Raw genomic sequence first — 21696 nt, 5'->3', positions numbered from 1 at the left:
CTCAAGGCTTGCCACAAAGATGACATAGGGCATCTACGTGATTTGTCTGCTATGCCGTCATCCAACCTCTGACATTTGAAATCCCTCTTGCATAGCGGATAAAGGCCTAGCTTAACTTCTTGACCTGCACTTGGTTCTAACCTGATTTTAAGTGTTCTGGTCATTGCTCACAGTAGTGCCGCCACAGTGTTATCTTCACAGTGTAACCTTCTAGTGTTGGCTGGTTGAGTATGTCTGAGTCATCCATGATCGTTTTTGAAAAGGCTGGTTTTAAGGCCTGAATTCCAGAGAGGTGTCGGGGGATATCAGCATGCTGAACCAATGACCCATTTTGACACCTCCGCTGCAGTCTGTTGTAATTAACACAATGTTAATCTGTCTCTGCACTGTGAAGCCCCCCCCCCCCCCCCACACACACACACAATTCAATTCAAAGGGCTTTATATTGGCATGAGAAAACATACGTTTACATTGCCAAAGCAAAAGTGGAACAATACAATCAAAAGAAAATAATGTATGTACAATTAAAAGGGGATAGAAATGATGTGTACACAGAGCTGTTACATTGCAACTGAGGGAAATCTAACTTACAAACCCATAAGAACTGTGCATTTGCTGTCAGAAATAGTTAGCCTATAGATATTATTCACATAGGAAAGATTAGCTTGATAAGCTTTTGAAAAGTTGTGCACAATTAGCAGCTGTTTTTCAAAAGTGTTTAAAGGTTAGTGCTCTGTTTGTTTGTTTGTACAGTGTTTCTATGTACCGAGGTCACTCGATGCAGACAGTGCAGGAATACACACAATGATTAGTAGTAGCACACCCTTCCCCTCAACCCTATCCAGGAAAGGGATTTTTCCAACCCAAATGATTTCAAACCAAAATGGATTGTGGCTGGTGGTAATTTTCCTATACCCTGGCCCCACGTCCACAGTTAACATCTTCATAAGGTGTCTATGGATTTCCAAACCCTTGTGGAATTGCCATCATCAGCAGCCTTGTTTCCTCTAGGGGACAATCAAGATGTTTCTTTCCTGCGGGTCTCCTTAAACGGACCTCCTCCTGACCTCCCTGCTCACCCTAGTACTCTGCCCTGGCTTGAGACTTTTGGCCTCATTTGTCTTGTCAGCAGGGGGTGGGGGATGCCGGTGGTGGTGCTCCCAACTCAGAAATGAAGATGCAGACAGCCACTGGTGGTCACAGTTGAACAGGTCAATAAAAAAAAAGCAGATGGTCGAGCCCAGTGTCCAGGCAGCGAGTCAGTGACACAGTGTTTATTAAACACTACTGCAGAAAATGTCCTTTTGACCCTAAATGATCTGACGAGGTAGATTGGACAATGTACGTTATGGACTGTTAATCACAATTCACCCTTAATCAGTTCATCTGTTTCTCTTGTTTGGACAAGTGACCCCATTGTTCCCAATTCCTGACAGCTGGTGCGCTGTGTGGCCAGAGAGAGGCTTCCTTTTATGCAGTAAACACGTCCTCTTGTCTCCTGCACATGCTGTCCCTCTCAACTGAAGGCTTATCTGACCTGGAAACGGCCTATGTGCTGTAGGATTTTTTAGCAGGGATGGACATGCCACTGTTGGCCGGAGTCGAACTCTATAAAAAGGGGATTTATTGAGTGCTCAGTCTGTTTGCTGCCTCGCGTCTCAGACAAACACAGACTGTTCTACGTGGAGCAATGAGGGGGCCGGAAGTTTCCAGCATTGCCACTGAATACTGCTGCATAGCGTGCGTGTGTGTGTGTGTGTGTGTGTGTGTGGGGGGGGGGGGGGGGGGTGTCAAGACAATCGTCGCCATACAGAGACCACAGGGCATTGCTTCTTCTCTGAGATTAGCTTGTAGGCAGAGTGCAAAGAATAGGATATCTGAAGTGGTGTTCCTTCAGTACTGAACAAAACTGTTTCTACTGAAAGTCAGTCATGAGGTAGAGGCCATGATTTCACACACCTTATGAAGAAACAGTTTGTTGCCATGAGGATAAACGTGACCATTGAGCAGTCATCCTGGCATTGTAATATTGCTCATTGGAAATCTGCTTGGGAAAGACTGTACATGCTGACATTGCCGGAACAACCCTGAGATCCGGTCTAATCCAGAGCCAAGAGAGGGGGAAACTGTCTCTAGTTCTGGATTAGGGCAGCTGCTGAGGCAGGTCACCACGCGCACCCCCCTGATGTCCCAAGCTCCTCCCCCCGCTTCAGTGATTGGTTGGTGAACTATGTGGGAAGGCAGAAGAGAGTTCTCGTTGAATGAAGTCTGCCTGTTGATCTGACAAAGGCGTCCATTGTTCTTTGCCATCACAGAGACATTTACAAAGGATGCACTTCACCTGCTTTGTAATGCATATTGAGTTAGTCTTGATTGTACTGTGAGCCTTTTGGCTAGGTAACTCTTTTGCCATTCTTGGAGACCCCATCAAGTTCTGTAATACAAAGAAATTTCAGTATTTTTCTGAATTCTTAACTCACTTCATTGGAACAGGGTCAACCTGTTAAAGCACATAACACATCATTTTAATCACTGGAAATTCAAATAATGTGAAAAAACAGTATATGTTTTAATTTGGTATTTTTATACGTAATCAATCAATTAAAAAAAAGGTGTTTGAACAACACAATCTGCCCGCCCCAACATTTCCCATTCTCAAGTCTGTGATGTCAGGAGTGGAAAAAGATCCTCTTTGGTAAACTCACCCAAGCTCTGCTTTTAATAACTTATTACCGTACAATTATATAAAAAAAAGCAACTGATATTGTTTTCCAGATATGGTGTAGTATGTAAATATCTGAACTAAGTTGTCCGTTATCTGTTGCCCAAATGTATTTGTCCTTTACAGGAAGGAGAGAATATTCCTTTGTATATACTGTGATGGCGAGTGACAACTGCACATTGTGCTGTGTGGAACAAATCAGCAGGTTGTGGAATGTCCACTGTCCACTTTGTGCACTGATTTTGTGTTAATAGACCCCAACTTTGGCACGCCTTATAGCACAAAGGCCAAACCGGACCATCGGGTTCCCAGAGTTTTAGGTTTGCACACTGACAGTTAAGTGACTCAGGACTGTTATTGATACTGTTATGTTCACACAATGATACGGTACATGGCCAGATTACTTCATTATTTCAGTGTAAGGAGCATCAGGTTGGACTTTCTTTGATGGTTCAAAGAATCCATTTTATTGTTACATCACAGGTTTACAAGTGTAAAGAAGTGTGTGAAATATTTTTTCGTGCAAGCTGAGCTCCATCATTTGTAGTTTTCAGGAAAAGGGGGAGCAGCGAAAGGGAGAGCAAGGAGACAAAAACAGGAAAAAAACGTGTGAAAATAAAAATAAATCAGTTTATACATAGTCATATAGCATAAAAACAAGGTAGCAGGTATGTATATGAGGTTAGACATAAGGTGCAAAAAGTAGCATGTATGTACTTGAGGTTAGACATCTGTGCATGCTGGCCAAGCAGATCAGAGCTTATGGAGATGAACAGAAAGAGTCTGTCCCTCTGTTCTTCCTTATCGTCCTGCCATGGCCTCGTTCTCTCTGCCAGGCATGTGGCCTCCTCTCGGCTGTTTCTCTGTCTCTCTTCCCTGCCTTTGGCACTCTGCCTCTCATGCCTGCCTGTCTGTCTGTACCCAAGCCTTTTGGTCAGCTCACATAAGACCTGCTCTATCATGCCTGACATAGCCCTGGTGAAAAACGACCCCCGCACCCGTTTCCCAATGTCAGCGGAGGACATGTGAGGAATGGACACTGACAACTGCTGGGTGGGGGGAGTCACCGAGGACAGGAAGGGTGGATAATAGAGTATAACAACCTGTTGAAATAGTGAACAGGCAGGTACTTGGACAGGTGTAGTTCAGCTCATTATTGGTCATTAACAGTCAATAAAAGCAATATGATATATCCCTCTATATTCTATTCACTCTATTTGTTTTTCTACAGCTGCTATGCGACCCCCCCCCAACACAAGTCCATTTCAGAAACACACAGATGACTGCTCAGTGTTGTGGCTGTGAAAACAAATATATAGAGGCAGTTTTGATCTTGGTGTGTAGACTAGGAAAGTGGATAATATCTTCAGACCTTTTCCATCATGATTTCTGTGACTAATGTTGCCCATAGGTTATCCCATGCCTGAAAGATACATCCTCTGACTCAACACTGTAGTATCAACACCGTAATTATCTAGAGGAAGACATGTAACAGGGTATTTAGCATTACAGTGCAGTCAGTGACATTACAAACAAAGGTATAGCTATTCCAAACAGGCTTAGAAGTTTAAAGGAGGCAGGCAGCATGCAGCTCTCTGGGCCCGATCTAAGAAGCAGGTTAAGATAAGAAGTGTTCAGTGTTCTATAACACCCACATAACTTTATGGTAATTGCTGCAGTTTGTAGTATGTATAGCAAGTGGACTGTCGGAGGTCAATTACTTTGTAACTAGACTCTGCAGTGCTCACCTGTTGGGTTTGTTAGGTGTTACATCATATACAACACACTCACCTACCACACAAACAAATTGTGCATTGGGGTCGTGTGACCCCCTGGCCCTTGGAACAAGAGGTGTTAAACAAAAGAGCGTAAGAATGCATGTATGACAGGTGCATGTTTTTTTTGTTTTATTTTCTGTCATCCGAAACGTGCACTCTCGCCTCTCCCTTAGATTGTTCTTGGCTGTGTGGGTGGGGTGTGGGAGACCACTAGACTTTCAGCCCTGCAAATTGGTGATGGGGTACCTACCATCGTACCAAACAGATACTGGCTTAGTTTAGGCTTCCAGGGATCAGTAACGATGGCAGAATTTGATGTGAACTTTGCACCAAAATTTTAGTTAGCCTATATTCCATAACCTTAACAGCCGAATGCAGTGTTGCCACTTCAGTGTGTTTATTTCAAATTGTAACCAGATATTGTTCTCCTAACACACAGCCCCTTTTATTTGTTACAATCCTTTTCACTGCTGGCAGAGCCATTGATGGTGTGACACATTCTAGAACGATTTTTCTGTTCCACTCCAGTGGACTGGGGGAGCGTGCCGTGTCCACAACGCACACATTGTGCCAGGTTTATGGTTACATTTTGTGTTAGTCACAGGCTCAGCTACTGGTGCTACTGCCATGCGTACTCAGTAGTTGGTCCATGTCCCTACTCTTGTTTTGCAATATTTAGATAAGCGCGTTGCCTAGCAGCAACGCTGAATAGACTTTGTACGTTGCTAATACATATTCAAACAAGTCTGACGTTGGAAGACTGCTACTTGTATTATATTACATTATTATGTTGAGGTCCACGCCCCAGGTTACTCAGTGAGAGCAAATTATTCTTTGAAAATGGTCTTTCCGGGGATGACAAAGATTTTAGGGTGATTCTGGCCTACTTAAATTTAATTAATCTTCTCTTTGAAACCTGCAAGGTGGTGAGTATAATTACATTTTATTTTATTTTAAATACTAGTATGAGAAGAAAGGATGTTTTATGTCTCGAAATAGGAAATAGCAGGTCTCTAAATAAACCGGCCAGGCATACTTTGGCACTTGTTGCTGTGGTTGGTGAACAGAGCGCTAATGTTTCTTAGATGAGATGAATGGCAGGCCCTGTGTGAAAAGGCCAGGATGCCTGGGTCCACCCCGGACAGTTGCAGACTGTAGAGGCCAGCTCAGAATAGTCTGTTGTTAGGAGAGGTTAGAGGTGACTTTACAAGAGCACTAAATGGCAAACGGCAGCTTAACCGCCCTATTGTCTCGCCATACTAAATGTAGAGACAAATGATTGCAATAATGCCTCCATTTGGCTCAATTGCTGAAGGAGCTCTATCTGTGCACCAGACAGTGTCATTGGGGCACTAGGGAGGGCTTGAGCCATGACGAGATTATCAGATAAAAATCTGCTACTCATGTCATGTCTGGTCAAAAAGCGAAGCCACTCAGAGCAAAACTTTTTACCCTGTAGTTTATCTTTCTTCTGGAATCAACAGCCTGACTGGCATTTGAGATTGATTGAAAGCCAAAGCTGAACAATAACAGAAGGCTGTGTGTTGCTCTATTCCCAGACAATGCATTGTCCAGTTCTCTATGTTTTCCGTTGCTGGGAAAGTGCCATTTACACTTTGGGGTTGGCTTAGAACAATGGGGCAGATTCCATGAGCCTCTGCTGTTGTTTCCCTCACTCTGGGAAACCGTTCTCAGATCTGCAGTTATTTTTGGAGCTAACTGTAAATTGTGGATGATAGATGGAGTATTATGTCTTCTTCACAAGGAGACTTCTGGCACACTGGGACTGGGAGAAACAGAATAGCTTCTGTGTGGGTGTGGGTGTGTTACAGTTGTTACATATGTGTATAGCGTAGCCATTCATATGTGAGTTTTTGGCTTCTTGTTTCTGGTCCAGAGTAGACCTCAGTCGCGTGTTCTATGTTTGCAGAAGTATTTTTTCACCATTTGGCCTGCCTTATTTTTAGTCACTCTAGAATAAGCATTGCCCACTGAAACGTCTCCTTGACCCAAATGGGACATAGAAACTCCTGTAGGAAATTCGAGAGCAGCGAGATGTGTTATCAGTAACAGAATGACAATGAAACAGTCATAGGGGCTCTATGCCACAAACCAAAGCTACTAGCTTTGGGGCTATTAGTAGCCCCAAAAACACACCAGTGTGAAGTAAGCGGTACCTTTGAGTTTATTTCATTGAGGTATTAACCTGAGGAACAATGTTAGATCCCTGTCCATTCATGTCGATGGGTTGCTCTAGTACAGCGCCACTTGAAGCAAAATACACCAATGCATTGCACATAATTAAGCAAGCCTTGTGGCCCATAGGGCAGGAGCCTATCTCCTGTTACTGTATAGGGTGAGGCAGCTTGATTAATAGTCTTTGGTATGACCAGTTGGAGAATCGAACTCCAACATCCCAATCTCAAGACAGACACTCTAACCACAAGGCCACTGAGCTGGTTTGTGGTTGGTGATGCAAATACTGCAAATTAAAGATAGAATCGGCAGGGCCTGCTGCTATAGTGTGCGTCATGCGTGTACTCGCTTGCCTCTTGAGTGCGTATGCGTGTGCACTCACTGTCTGTCTCTGTGTGTGTGTGTGTGTGTGTGTGTGTTTGCGTGCTTTGCCTTCCCATGTGTGTGCGTGCGCTTATAAGTGGCGCATGCAACAGTAAATAAAAAGAAAATGGTGTGTGTGTGTGTGTGTGTGTGTGTGTGTGTGTGTGTGTGTGTGTGTGTGTGTGTGTGTGTGTGTGTGTGTGTGTGTGTGTGTGTGTGTGTGTGTGTGTGTGTGTGTGTGTGTGTGTGTGTGTGTGTGTGTGAAATCGTCCTTGGAGCACTGTCAGCACGAGGATAATGTTGTGATAGAGTTCCATTAAAAGATCACTTTTAGATGGAACATAAATGTGACTCAAACCTCAGTTTGGAATCGGCTAATTATACAAATAGTTACATGTAATTAAAGTGCTCAATATACTTAAATATATGTGTAGGGTTTTGTAGGAATCCCAAATCAAGACAAAGCATTTGAACCCAAAACACACATTGAACATAGTGACATAGTGAGAAAAACCTTTATATGGGAATCAGTATCGAGGTAACTTATCTGTAAAGTAGCCCTTTGAGCCAATATTTTTTCCAGTCGCTTCTAAACATGGTGTTAGTTTACCTCTCACATAGCTGATGTCCTATTTTTCATCTCTGCACTCCATCCTATCCAGTGTTTACTGAAGGTGCTGAGGTGCTGGTGCAAGGCTACTCGAGACAAGAACCTCTTCTTCTAAAGGGCTTCTCTCGGTGGTCTGCCCCCCACCCCCCCCCCCCCCCCCCCCCACATGCTTGAGTCTGCTTTAATTACATTGTGCTCTCTAGAGGTAAATCAGGTGCTCGCCAGCCCTGCAACCACGTGTGCGTAATGAGCCAATTTTAGTTCATTATCAAAACTTTCAACTGGGTTTTAGCTTTGCCACGGCAGAGCAGACTGCATTCCAAACCATTTATGAACATTTGCAGTGAGAGAGCCGACCGCTGTGGCTGATCAGAGACCTGTGCATTACTTTATGTCTCCCTGTCGAATCAGTGAGCAAATGACCACCCATAGAAAAGTTGGGCTACAGACGGAGCATTAGCATCTGTTGTATTAAGTAAATATTTGTATATCAAAGTTATTGACAATGAAATTCTGAAATTATCTGAAATTATTATGTGAATCACAGTCTCAATTTGCATTAAAAAACTAAACAAAAAAAAACTGGTAACTAACAACTCTAGTATCTCCACACAGATTTTCCACAGTAAAGTAAGGTAGATAAAGGATGTCACACTGCATTAAAACACGCCTGTATAATGGAGGTTTTTCATCTTATGTAAGTACTCCCAGAAGTGATGTTCCCAGAATATTTGGAACCTGAACACCGGTCTGTCTTCCTGCTTATCTGCTGGTGTCAACAAAACCCAGCGGGCTTGATCCCAGCACTAACTGCTGTTTATTTACACAGAAGGAAAAGTCCTTATGCAACTACTCTACGCCCTCACAAGGTCAGCCATAGCACTTCTACATACGGTATATTGCGCATGTCGAACCAGTTTTATTCGTCTTTTGGTGTTTCTACTGCAAAAGTTAGTAGCAGTAGCAGTGCTGCACTGTCAGTTTGATTTCAACGGCTGTGTGTGCAGTAGTGCACGCCACGGTTGCTGTGAATAATCCGAGGTGTAACGCTGTCTTATACAATATTGTAACGGTAAACACATGACTTGAAAGGAATCCAGCATGGAGAGATCTCTTTTTTTCTGGGTGTGTGTGTGAATGCCTCTTTAGAATGCCGGGGGCAGCAATGGAATGAAAGCTTGTGTGTGTATTTGTGTGGGTATATTGACCACTTGGGCCTCTGCATTTGAAAGCCCTATTATTTAAAGGCCTTCTTGCAAATTAAGCCGTGGACATGGACTCAACCTAAAGAAATGTAAAAGTTGTCACCTTCTTTAGACAGTGATGCTACCCACAGGGGCCTCACTATAAGAACCCTCTTTGAGAGTAGGACAGACTGCTCTCTGTCTTTACTCATTATGTACACACCGATATGTCTTTATCTTGCTTTTGCAGATAAATAGGTAAGCTTGTATTGTATCACCTGTTGCTTTTATGGAAAACAAGAATGACACAGTCATATTATACCAGCTTGTGCCACACTAAAACTCTTTAAAAGTACTGTCTTGACTCTTGCATCTTACATCTAAAGTTGACTTAAAAGGTCCAGCGCAAGAACCAAATTGTTAAATTAGATCATTAGAAACTCTGCAGCCGCAATGAGGCACTCAGGTCAGGATTATAATTAGATAAGAATTAATACTTAATAGATTAGAAGAAGAATTAAATTAGCTATGTCTCTGAAACGTGTTCAAAGGAGTTGAATATGTTATTGAATACTGTAGTTTTTATTAGAAGTCTAGAAGTTGTAAGTTATTTATTTTTGTTTATGTTAAAGTTAGATGTTGGATTTTTTTGCGCCTGTGAGAGTGCATGAATGTCGTCCCTTAGTCCGCAATTCTTTTGTTCTTTTCCCTTGCTTTAGTTTGAAACATATTGAAGGTGTTCATTTAAATGTTTGGCAGAGGGTGAAGAGTAGCGTGTGTCTGTGTCTACTGTAAGTTAGCGACGGTAATTTAGTGAGTGTCGTGCTGAATTCTTTGGGTTAGCTATTCTCTGGGGCTCTCTTTCAGTCTTCAATTTCCTGTTGATTTTCCTATTTGAACACCCGGATCCGCGGATCCAGTCTGGGGTTTCTTCAATAGGAAGTTGACATTTTTAAGTAAACAAACCATACTGCCTACTGGGTTTGGTGATGTTCTATATTGTCAGAATCAGCTTTGTTTGCGTTCATTTATGGGCTAAAAGAGCTCCTCCTGAGCCTCTTCACCGTACAATGTGTGTCAATGAGGAGCATTTTTTTTTTGCCCACCTTTGGAGTTACATCATGGCAAGGTAACTACACAACCCAAACCTCTACCAAAGTGTTCTTGTCCTTGAGGAGAAAGTCATGAAAAAGTCACGAAAAAATCACTACTAGCGCAGCGACTGAATATAGACCAGGTCCACAAGCTGGTAAAAACTAGAGCTAGTATAAAGTTCTCTGCTGATTATTTCTTCTTAAAGAATGTGCCATTAAAACCACAGAGTCATGTGGACTGCATGGCTCCTAAGGGCCGTGGCAGAGCTCTATCCATGTCTGTATATGACTGGTGTGAGTGACAGGGCCAGATGGCCTCCCAGCATTAGACCACTGACACACAGGGGGTGTGTCAGTGGGCTCCAGTTTCCCCTCCTTCCCGTGTGCTTTCAGTATTTACCTGGCTGTTGAAGGATAAAGGGGAGAGTCTGGTCCTAATGCTGGCTGCAGAGATGAGGCTTTGTCCTCTTCCACCCTGATAGTCTTGCCCAGTAAAGTGCCACTCAAAGTATCACAGATCACAGATTGTTCCAAGCAGGTTTTGTACCCAAAACACAAACATGCTAACCCTGGCAGACCCGGCTGGCACTGTGCTGCAATGCTGGTTCTATTCCTGGGTCTGGAGGGCAAGGAGAAAGGTTGACTTGGCGAGCACACAAGACACGATTGTGGGTATTTGGTGGACTATGTGGGTACAGTTGCCCACGCTGGGCATCACGCCCTGCTCTCATCACCGCGGGTTGCTTGGACAGTGGGCTTGTGTCCCATACTGGTTGGAGAGAGGAAGTGAAGAGCTTCTCTGTAATGAGTAAGCTGGGGAAATAACCAGATTCCAAGGCATAATACTTTAACGCTAATCTCTGCCTTTAACCTTGTTCTCTCAAAGATACTAGGGCCAGAGTTGGATGGATGACGGCAAAAATGAAAAGTCCTAACAACGCCAGAGCCACAAGTGGTCATTACAGGCAGAGAGCAAGGGAGTGTTGTGATATATTGGATACTTAAAGTCCACACTGAACATTTTTACTCTGCCTCTATCTCTGTGTACTGTTTGCTGTCCTCCCTCTATGCCTGCTGTAACTTACATGGTGCTTAGCACAGCGAAAGGCCTCTCTCCGACTGTTCTAAATTGCTCTCCCACATGCATTGGTTGGCACAGTTAGGCCGTTCTGCATTAGGGAACTAGATCAAGGAGACATCATGGAGCCCTCTAAAGGATAGCATGACCTGGATATACATCAGCATGCAACATCTCCAACTCCAGCACAAGCTGCTTTGTCACGCTTTACTTTGACTCTATTGTTATTGGTACAGCACAAGACACAGAATTTGGGATGGTATCATTCATTTGCGATCTATTCATTTAACCATTTAAACCCCCTAGACTGAGACTAGGGTCCAGTAAACTGGACCTGAGTTGGTAAATTATCTTAAATTCAGTTAATGGTCTAATTGTGCCTCAGACTCTTTCTTATATGACCTGTTTATCGGTTGAATCGCCTTTACAAACCGCTCCAATCAGGATAAGTTAAGTCGTCAAATCAGAATCACCGTTATTGACGTGTTATTTCTCACATACCTGATGCTATTAGCTGTCTGATCAATCACCATTACAAAGCCGTCCAATCAGAATCTGTGTCACCAAGCAGTCCAATTGTGTGGACACAAACACATCTCTTGCCCTCTCACACAAGTATAGGTTGCACAGAGGTACTTAATTCATGTTTTTTAAAACAATGTTACAGCTACAGGAATGCTAGGAAGTGCATTCTGTTCACTTTTCTATGCTAAAGTTAGAGAATCAACTTTAAAAAGTACCGACTTACACCATAAAATGGTTGTCTACTACAAATACCTTTTGACACAGACTTTGTTAACTTCACACATTATTATTGCTTTGGTCATGATTTTTTATGATTATTTTTTTTCCTTCTTTTTTTTTTTACAAATAAATATTTAATAATAAATACATTCTCAACAATAATTTTGTGTTACACAGTGACAGTTTTTGTAGTAATTTCTGAAAAACATACAATGATTTCGCTATGTACTTGAATTTAATTGTTTCGTTTTTTTTTATTAAAAAAAAACCCTCTCATATATATAAATGTATTTACTTATACATATATATATATATATTTCTTTTTTGCATTGTGCGTTAGTTTTGGTTAAGCATTGTTTAAAGTGCCAATGGCTATATGCTGGTTGAGTTAGTAGAACCACGAACGGATGGCTTCTCTTCAGGCCCCTCTGATCTGGGCCCCTGCTCTGGCACTGCTCCTGGTTTCTTGCTGAGTGTGTCCACCTGTCTCCTTGGTCAGGGAGCACTCACATAGCGCTGCTCCTGCTGCTCTGCTGCTCTGCTGTCAGCCAAAGGGATGACATCATCACGACCGATCCAGACACGCACACAATGCATGTAAAGGGACACACAAACATTTACACTCCGTCCATATGGACAGTGAGGCATTTCCATGCTCCTCAGTCTGCTGAACAGCGTGAGCTGTTTACAGCTTGTCTTCCCGATGACCAGTTGAGCATAACGCTACCCTGTTGTGATTGTTTTTGTCAGTGTCTTTGTCTAATTTCTTTTTATCTAAAACAGCAAAATCCTTTCTTTCCTTCTCATTCAGCTCTGATTGGGTGGAGATCCTGGAGCCCCGCTCTCGGGAGCGCATGTACGTGAACCTGGCCACTGGCGAGTGCGGCTGGGAACCCCCGCTGGGTGCCCCTGTCCGCCAGGCCGACGGCAACCAATGGTGGGAGCTCTTTGACCCCCAAAGTGGCCGCTTCTACTACTACAACTCATCCGGCCGCCGGACCGTTTGGCACCGGCCCCAGGGTGGAGATATAGTGCCCCTGTCCCAACTACAGGCCATGAAACGCTGCAGCGAAGCCAAGCGGGCTGCGGGGGACTCCGACAGGCAGCACCACAGCACCACGGGGAGCATAGGCAGCGTGGGAAGCCAGGGGCGCCAAACCCCGCTGGCCGAACCAGAGCGAGAGGCGACCAGTTCCAGAGCCCAGGAGACCAGTGAGAAAGAGACTGGTGACACTGAGCTGGAGCTGGCTGTGGCAGACAGCAGGTCGCAGGGAGATGGCAGCAGCTCTGAGCGCAGCACAGAGAGCAGCAAAGACTCACAGAGGTACGTCTTAGACCCTACATGTTACAAACAGGCCATGGTTTCCTCTACTGTATAGCTGAAAAGGGGAATTGAGCATAATTATCAAGGGATCTTATTACATGGGGAAATAGGGGGTTGGAAGGTGATAGCGATCACATGCATGTGGCACAGTGACTTGTAATGACTTTCAAATGCTTGGGGCTATGAGAACTTGCTGGATTATTTTGACTTTTGACCAGTCAGGCTGATCTCCAGACCGCCTTTTGTATTTTCATTCTCACTTATCTGAGCGATCCATATGCCCTGTATTTCCATAGCATGGTCTGTGAACCGTGCACACCAATTTCAGCAAATCGCTACCAAATGGGAACGCGGGCTTGCAGTCATACTGTTAGGGCATGACATTTCCCCCCCTTGCGAGTGTTGCATGGTGGAGCGGAGCCCCTAACAGTAAGTCATTCAAGAGACCCCATCATGTGCTCAGCGCTGTGGCCTAGTCTAAACCACCATATCTCCCTCCCAGTCAGATTCCAGGCATGCCACTTCTATTTCCCCTGGCCCAAGGCCACCGGAGCTGTCTTTAGTGTCCTTATTCTCGTCTTCATTCCGCTCTGGCACTTTAGACTCATTTCATTTTCCTAAAACAACCCTCGAAGACCGCTGGCCATTAGAGACTATACGACCACCTCTACTCAATGACTAACTTCAACCACCATGGACCTGGAACACGGCTGCATGACCTCTCTCAACTCAGGGTTTTGAAAGAACTGCATCGTGTTGTGTACATACGCAGAACACATGAGAGACATGTGAGCGAGTGTCGCTGTCTGTGGTTAATAACATGTAGAACTGCCAGCCCTGCTGTTCTGTTGGTTCTACGGTTCCTCTTGGTTCCTTGGTGATCAGATTTTTTTCAGATCTCACCTTTGACCCTGCCCCCAACCTCCTAGGATTGCATGAAGGTAAATGGGGGAAACTAACTGTTCAGCCCAGGCTGTTCAAGACCACTTCTGGAGACTTCTGTGCTTTAACCCCCAGGGTGTGGGAGTTCTAAACTCTGTTCTGTTCATCCCCAATGACTCAACCTTTCCCAAAGCTTCTCCTTCTCTCTTCTCCCCAAAACACAATGGCCTGCTGTGTTCCTGAGATCAGGGCTTGAGGAGGATTGAGCGCTCAGTAGCTCGATACCGCACTCAGCCATATGGCCGTGCACATTTTCACCGGCCATCCTCTTTAGCAAGTAATTAGAAACCATCACGCAAGGCGGAGAGAAGCTGGAATGTGACAGCTCAGAATGGATGAAAACAAACTCAGTGGTCTCATGTTTGGGGTCAGGGAGAAACGGCGAGGAGATATGCACTTCATTAGCTAGCCAACAGGCTTATTGATAATGACAGGAGTCAGTGGCTATGAGAATAAGGGTGAAAGATGGTTAGGAAGGGTACCAAAAGGTTCCGACATCGTCTAATTAATTGTATGGACCCACCCACAACTAAAGTGTTGTGAGTCTTCCAGAAGGCTATTTATTGTCCTCTTAGATTAACTGGAGGCATTTTAGTGCTTGTTTTGTTTTTGGTCATAGTTTTTTTCAGTCACATACATTTCTCTTTTTAAGTTTCTCTATTTCTATGGTGTTTCTATTTTCAGATACCTCTTTGATTTCCTCTATTTTTATGTCTACGTAATTTTAAACAATTTCTGGCAAGATAATTTATTCCCATACTTTCCTTACATTTTACCTTAAGAATTTGAACAGAAATGGGAGCATAGTTTCTGTTTTTATTTAAAAAACACACAAAAAAACAGCAGGGGGTCATTGTATAAATGGGACAGTCCCATTTGTTCCATTGCTAGTTCCCTTCTTTTGTTTTCACCCTATAAATAAATCAGAGGAGTGGTCATAATAGGTGGACAAGTTTCCAACTACAGACCATCTGTGTTATCTTACTGTATGCACTGGTTGGATGAGTCATCTTCCCTTCTGTTCTCCCCTTTGTATCTGCAAAGGTTCGTATCTGTCTTAACGTGTGTAAAAGCAGGGAGTGTAGTGTGTGTGTGTGTGTGTGTGTGTGTGTGTGTGTGTGTGTGTGTGTGTGTGTGTGTGTGTGTGTGTGTGTGTGTGTGTGTGTGTGTGTGTGTGTGTGTGTGTGTGTGTGTGTGTGTGTGTGTGTGTGTGTGTGTGTGTGTGTGTGTGTGTGTGTGTGTGTGTGTGTGTGCAAAGCTGTTACTCATTGGCCAAGTCTTTATCACATGTCCTGGGGATTTCTGGGTATTTTGAGCCTGTGGCGCTCATCAGGAAAATACCTTGTTCTCCAGAGGTAAACAACTGTGTCACATGTGGCTGTGGGTAGAGGGAACAGAGGCGCACTGATCTGTTTGCATGATGTGGTGCTGAAAGGTGGAACTGATCATCCAGTTAGTAACATCTGTACCATATTTCACCTTTTTGTGTGTGTGTGTGTGTGTTTGTGTGCGTGGCATTACTACATGGGTCATCTTCCATGTAACATCTGTATGATATTTCACCATAGATAACCTGCGGCATGTGTGTGAGTGTGAACCACATGCATGCGCGCCCAAGGCCCACTGTGTGTGGGCTGCCTTCCAAACTACTTTGAAATTAGAGCAGATAGTTTGTGTTTGAGTGGATGTTTTACTGCCTGTGGAGAGCTCATGACAGTGCAGTGTACGGCAACCCAGAAGTCACCCGTCCAGAGAGTGGTTCACGTGAGGGTCACAGCCCTCTATTGTCCTGTGGGTTGGTCGAAGGGTCATAATGGACCACTAGAAGGAAGAAAAGCCCTTTTAGTTAAGCCCGTTTGTCCCCAGGGTCAACTGGGAGCTTTCTCCAGCAGGAAGTCTAGTTATGCTGAATAGTGAACACCAAATGACTAGTATGTGCCCTCTTATTTAAGCCTGTAATCATACAGCACTGCTCTGAAGACTGACTGCATTCAGTCCGAGGCAGTCAGGCTGACATGACATCAAACACTTAGAACTCGTTGTTCCGGATCGTTAGCTAGCTTTAACATGTACAGACTCCAATTGAGAGATTGCTATTTAACCTTTTGCCGACACTGATATTTCATTGTCTAATGTAAAACTTCCGTCTTTGATATTCATTACTTATTTGTGAGGTGATTTGAATGGAAAGTGAAGACCTTTTTAACATGTAGTTTTGAGTTACAAAGGTTTTAAACGGCAGCTGTGACAGTTGTCAGTTGGGCTATGGAAGAGATGGGGTATTGTATCATCCCGAGCGGGAAATTGTCTTGCCGGGTGGTGAACCGGTGACCTTCTGTTTGCAAGACAGCCTCTCTACACATAGCCATTCAGTTACGGCTTCGTTTTTGTACATACAAGGAAGTAGAATCATAATTCATAATTCGCTCTGAGGTAACAAGTGTTCCTTTCACCTTAGGATTTCTGTTTAACTAAGTATTTATTTAGTCTGGAGAGTTAAAAGAAGTCCATCCCGCCCAAATAAGATGTAAACAAAAACATGTTGAGGGTTCCTCAATGTGTGACTGTCTGTCTGTGAGTCATCCAGGAGATTTAGGAATTGATTTAGGAAATGATGAGGAGTCTCATATGGGTAAACAGAGTTCTGAGATTTTCAATGAGTCACACAATGACATGTTTATAGCGCGAGCACAAGGCTCTCACACTTTCATCTTCCACCACTCGTTAGGACCCAGCAGCGACATTTTACACACACTGGAAATACTATGGCTTGTTTTATCTCTGTGCTCCAAGCATGGTAAGCTCATTTCTCGTCTCTCCAGATGGTGTTTTTTAAGTCTGCCCTTAATGATATAGGCGGGGGTGTTTTTCTCCTTTACAATGAAAAAAGTTACTCTTTTAAACTTGGGATGTAGTTACATTACCTCAGTTCTTTGGTCCAGTGAGTGACATCGTCCCCATTTCTTATAGCTACGTATGTCAACTTTTCACTTTCTCTGTTGTAAATGGTGAGTTTATAGCGCTGTGTAGACCTTGATTACAGAGCTATGGTTTTTATGTGTCTTAACTAGAGGAGTGCATCCAAAACCTCTTTTCTTTTATTTTGATAGTGTTTTAAGCTTGGCTTTCTCTTTCTCTTAAAAAAAAATTGCACTCGTTTTCCTTAACGACTTGAACCCTCGCGTACCTATTGTGGGGTGAATATTTGGTGAAAATAGCTTGGGCTATTGTTGGCGTGTTTTGGTGTAGAGGAACAAAATGAGGGGGCCTAGTATAGAGTATACCACTGTTTTCCAAACAGTGGGTCGGGACCCATGTTTAGGCCGCATACCAATTTTTATGGGTCGCTAGTAAATATCCCTGTTTCCTACATTTAAAAAAAATAATATTTTATTTAAAAAGATTTTAAAAAGTTTGAGCAAAGAAATCACAACTTTTCATCAATTAAACCAATTCTAATATTTTTTTAAAGTAATTCATAAATAAAATTTAAAAATCAAATAATTTCCATCGAGCTTGTAGATCTGCTATTTTCACTATGGGTCCCGGGCAAACATCTCATTTCTCTTTTTGGTCTTGAGCTGAAAGGCTTGGGAACCACTGGTCTATACTATACAAATTGTTCCATTTGTACACTCTCAGAGTTATGGGGGTCCTTGAAATTAAAATGTTTGAGAACCATTGTACTAGACTAAATGGAACAGAGTCTTCATTAATGGTAAGACCTGTGAAGGAAATAAGGAAGATAGAGCATAGAGCCTATTGAAACTCACATGATTTTGCAGCGTGCCACAGAGCAGCTATCAATCTTTCTTTCTTTTGAGGACACTTTAAGCTTTCTAATACTGATCTGCTTTCATACACACAGTCAGACAGATGCAGACACACATGTTCATATTTCAGAGGTGTATCTCTTTCCTTCACTTTCACTCTGGCCCCCTCAGTAACGACAACCAGGGTTCCCTGTGGTCACCCTCTGGCCCGGGCCCAGTGCTCCAGGCAGGGTGGGTCTGCGGGTGCCACAGATATGTACAGCTGGTAGACATCTTGGCTCAGCGGAGGGAGGCACGATGGTTCAGCTGTTCAGGACAGCTGGCTCTCTCAACCTTCGAGGTGTCTTTAAGTTACAGGCATTATAGGAGCCTATCGGTGTCGTTGAAACCTCATCCTTTCAAGTTGCACCTTGTGTTTTTTTTTTTTGCTTGGCGGTTTGTTCAGCAAGTTAAATTGAATTTTGAACACTGCTGAAGTGGCTAAGGCATAGTAATGTCTGTAGAAAATCCTCCTTTGTCTTCTCAGCTTCCTTCCTTCAACGCATCCCATTGGTCCTCACTCTGTGGTGATTGTGAAGCCAGAGCCAGGCCGTGTGACCTCATTTCCTCTTCCCATCCTGCAGATGATGATGATATTAATAACCCCCTGTTTTTCAGAGCAAGTTATTCCCAGAGGGAGGAGGCGGTATATTTAAGAACCTGCAAATCCATATTATATCTGCCCAAATGACTCAGCTGATGACTTTTCCAACAATGGTTAGTCCAGGAAGGAAAGAAACACTGGAAAATCCTGAGTATTAATTGAAGTTAGATTAACACACATTGTTGCTAAGGAAAATGACACCACATCTGCTAGTAGCATAGCCCCCATAGTTGCATATATTTATAGTTGGTTATTGAGACTGCCTGACCACAGTGATATTCAGAACAGTGTCGGAGGTATCCGGGCCGTTGGTCATGGGCGTGAGACACCCAAGCTGCTGAGACTAATCGAAATTTGCTGACCGTTAAGTTGATTTGCTGCCTCATGGGCCAATCGAATTACTCAGTTGGGCTCCAAAGGACACTAACTTCATTTTATCTTCCATTTCCCTTTGGTCCTGCAAGTCTCAGTAGCTATCTCCCTAGGTTTGTTAGGAGTGTGTGTGTGTGTGTGTGTGTGTGTGTGTGTGTGTGTGTGTGTGTGTGTGTGTGTGTGTGTGTGTGTGTGTGTGTGTGTGTGTGTGTGTGTGTGTGTGTGTGTGTGTGTGTGTGTGTGTGTGTGTGTGTGCGTCTGTCTGTCTGTGGGGAGACATGGGTGAATAGCTGATCTGGAGATGATCACTTTGTAAACATGCGAGAAATCCTGAAAAATGTGGGGCCGCTTGTTTGTCTTTAGTTCATGGTAATTATGCCTTTTCATAAACCCTGTGAGAAGATGACAGCGTATTATCCCTCCTTTTGCAAACAGAAGATAAATGCCTGACAGGTAGGCATGCTAGCACAACATCAAGCAACACACCCTTGTTAAACAACTTTCTTCATGATTGGACAGAGCAAACATGGTGGTGTGTCAGCACAACTGTGGGTTACATAAGAGACGACCTCTTCGCCTGAATGCCCCTGATTTGATTGTTGAGGATGGTTCCTCTCTCTCTCTCCTTCCCTCTGTTTTTATGCTCCCCTCACTCCCCCCGACCCTCAACCCCATTGCTGCTGTTTAGAGAGCCGTCTCCGTGACGATGGCACAGCAATGCATTGTGTGAGGCTCCACACACACAAACGCACACACACACGCACACACAAAACGCCCTAGAGGCCTCTGAACGAGCCCTGAGGAATGCCAGCCTTCCCGCTCATTCCCTCTCCGCACTCTCCCACGACTAATCCCCCCTTCTTCTCATTTACACACATTCTCATCCTCTCTCTGTCTCACTAGCTCTGTTCCCCTCTCTTTTCTTTCGTCCTCATTGGTCTTTTCGTCCTCATTTTCTCACCATTTGTGCTGTCTTTGTCTCTCTTTGTCTCTCCCGCATTTGGTTGGGGTTTGTAATCATACTTTTGTTTGGTTGACCCAGGGTTTGGTAATATGTGAGCGTTGTTCTAGCAGTGTAATGGGATTAGGAGCTTTGCAGTGTGAGACCCAAGACAGTGTACAGCCTTTACTGTTGGAGTTGGCCACCGTCCCCCATGTGATCGTGATAATCATCTCATCGCGTCTGCTCGCTCGCTGCTGACACACACCATAATGTGTCGATGCCGGAGGGGTTGAACAACACACGAGTCCTGTCCCAGCCTGGCTGGGACAATGACAAACAACAGAGACAAAGCCCAATGAAATCCCTATCTCTCAATGCTTGGAGCTGGACTCAGCAGAGTGCTTCTCAGGCCCCTGAATGAGTTCCATTTCAGCCCGATCCACAGGATAGGGTTTCCTTTGTTTGTTTTTGGCCATAATAACAGTCCTGATGTCATTTAGCATGAATATGAAAAGGACGTACAGTAATGATTCTCAAACCTTTTCATTTCAAGGACCCTTATAACTCTCAGTGAACCCTCTTAGTTACCATTTCAGAATCAGAATCAGCTTTATTGTCACATCACAGGTTTACAGAAGTAAAAAAGTGGGTGACATTTGTTTTTGTGCATAGTTCCCATCGTATCGTTATTTCCATAGATAATAAAGAAAGGGAAGAAGAAGAGGGGGGGGGGGGCAAGGGGGAAAGGAGATCAAACAATCTATTTTTAGCTGGGGACCTCTAGAATCCCCTCAAGGACCCCCGAAGGTCCCCGGACCCCACTTTGAGAACCACTGACATACATATAGATCACATGACCAGTTTATATGTATCTAGTGTCTCATTTCTCTGGCTTGTGTCCTGAATAGACAACACTGTATGTAGACTCTGTGCTGTTCTCACCGTTTCACATACAAAAATAGATTAGCGGCCTAAGAAAGTAGAATTTTCTCATCTATGAAGCCAAGAGTTTTTATGAGGCTTGATATATAAGCTTGATATAAGCTCTATAAGCATGGATTAGTCCTTGCTTCCGGCCATCATGCAGTACGTGAACATTACATGCGGCATTTCCTGTTTGTGCTGTATAGGGAAGCCCTCTCTCACAGGGGGCCTCTTTGGACAGGAAGTAGTGGTCAGTACTCTTTCAGGGTCACTCCTTGTTAAAGTAGACCACTCACGCAACAACACTCACCGTTCTCAAATGTTGGTGTTTTTTTGTTTGTTTTTTTGTCTGGCTGTTGAATTAAATCAGATTTTCATGAGCGGAAGGCTTTTATTTGCTCATGCATAATGGAAGCGGTATGTTACTATTGCGGTGTGCGTTTGTGTGGTCCTCTCCTGTGTTCCTCTGCTGCTTAATTACCAGAGAAGCCTTGATGTTGGGTTGCAAACTGTTTCCTGCCGTAACAGTCCAATGCTAAACAGTGGGCTGCAGTGAGCCTAGAATTGTTTTGTGGTGTTTGTCTGCAGTTGGTGTTGAGGTGACATCACCCCCCCCCCCCCCAACTCACGACAAGATGTAAGTGAGAAAACTCTCAGCATTTCAAAGAGCACAAAGAGTGGTCACTCGTTTACAGCTGTCCCCTGTCAATCCACACACACACACACACACACACACACACACACACACACACACACACACACACACACACACACACACACACACACACACACACACACACACACACACACACACACACACACACACACACACACACACACACACACACACACACACACACACACACACACACGCACACACACACACACACAGTCCCACCTACCCATACATACAGTCACCGGCACTTACCCACACACATGCATACACTACCCCCTCCCCCCTTAGTAGTTACTAAACAATAGCAGTGAATCCAGCACCTCTTCTTCA

At 43.9% G+C, this 21696-nt stretch overlaps 1 protein-coding gene across 3 annotated transcripts in view; it reads left to right on the top strand.

Annotated features, from left to right (window-relative positions):
* The window catches only part of arhgap46a (Rho GTPase activating protein 46a), a 39451-nt gene that overhangs the window by 2734 nt on the left and 15021 nt on the right, over positions 1–21696 (top strand). For 2 of the 3 annotated variants that reach the window (XM_084061341.1, XM_084061340.1), the window contains exon 2: positions 12581–13093. In XM_084061341.1, the coding sequence (XP_083917467.1) occupies positions 12581–13093 (513 nt within the window). Of the gene's footprint in view, positions 1–12580; positions 13094–16718; positions 16833–21696 lie in introns of those variants that run through there. The other variant, XM_084061342.1, reaches the window with a different exon arrangement.

Source organism: Gymnoscopelus microlampas, assembly GCF_963454915.1.
Source record: "Gymnoscopelus microlampas genome assembly, chromosome: 7".
Taxonomy (NCBI): domain Eukaryota; kingdom Metazoa; phylum Chordata; class Actinopteri; order Myctophiformes; family Myctophidae; genus Gymnoscopelus; species Gymnoscopelus microlampas.
The sequence above is the reverse complement of the archived record's forward strand: the minus strand, read 5'-3'. Positions and strand labels throughout refer to the sequence as shown.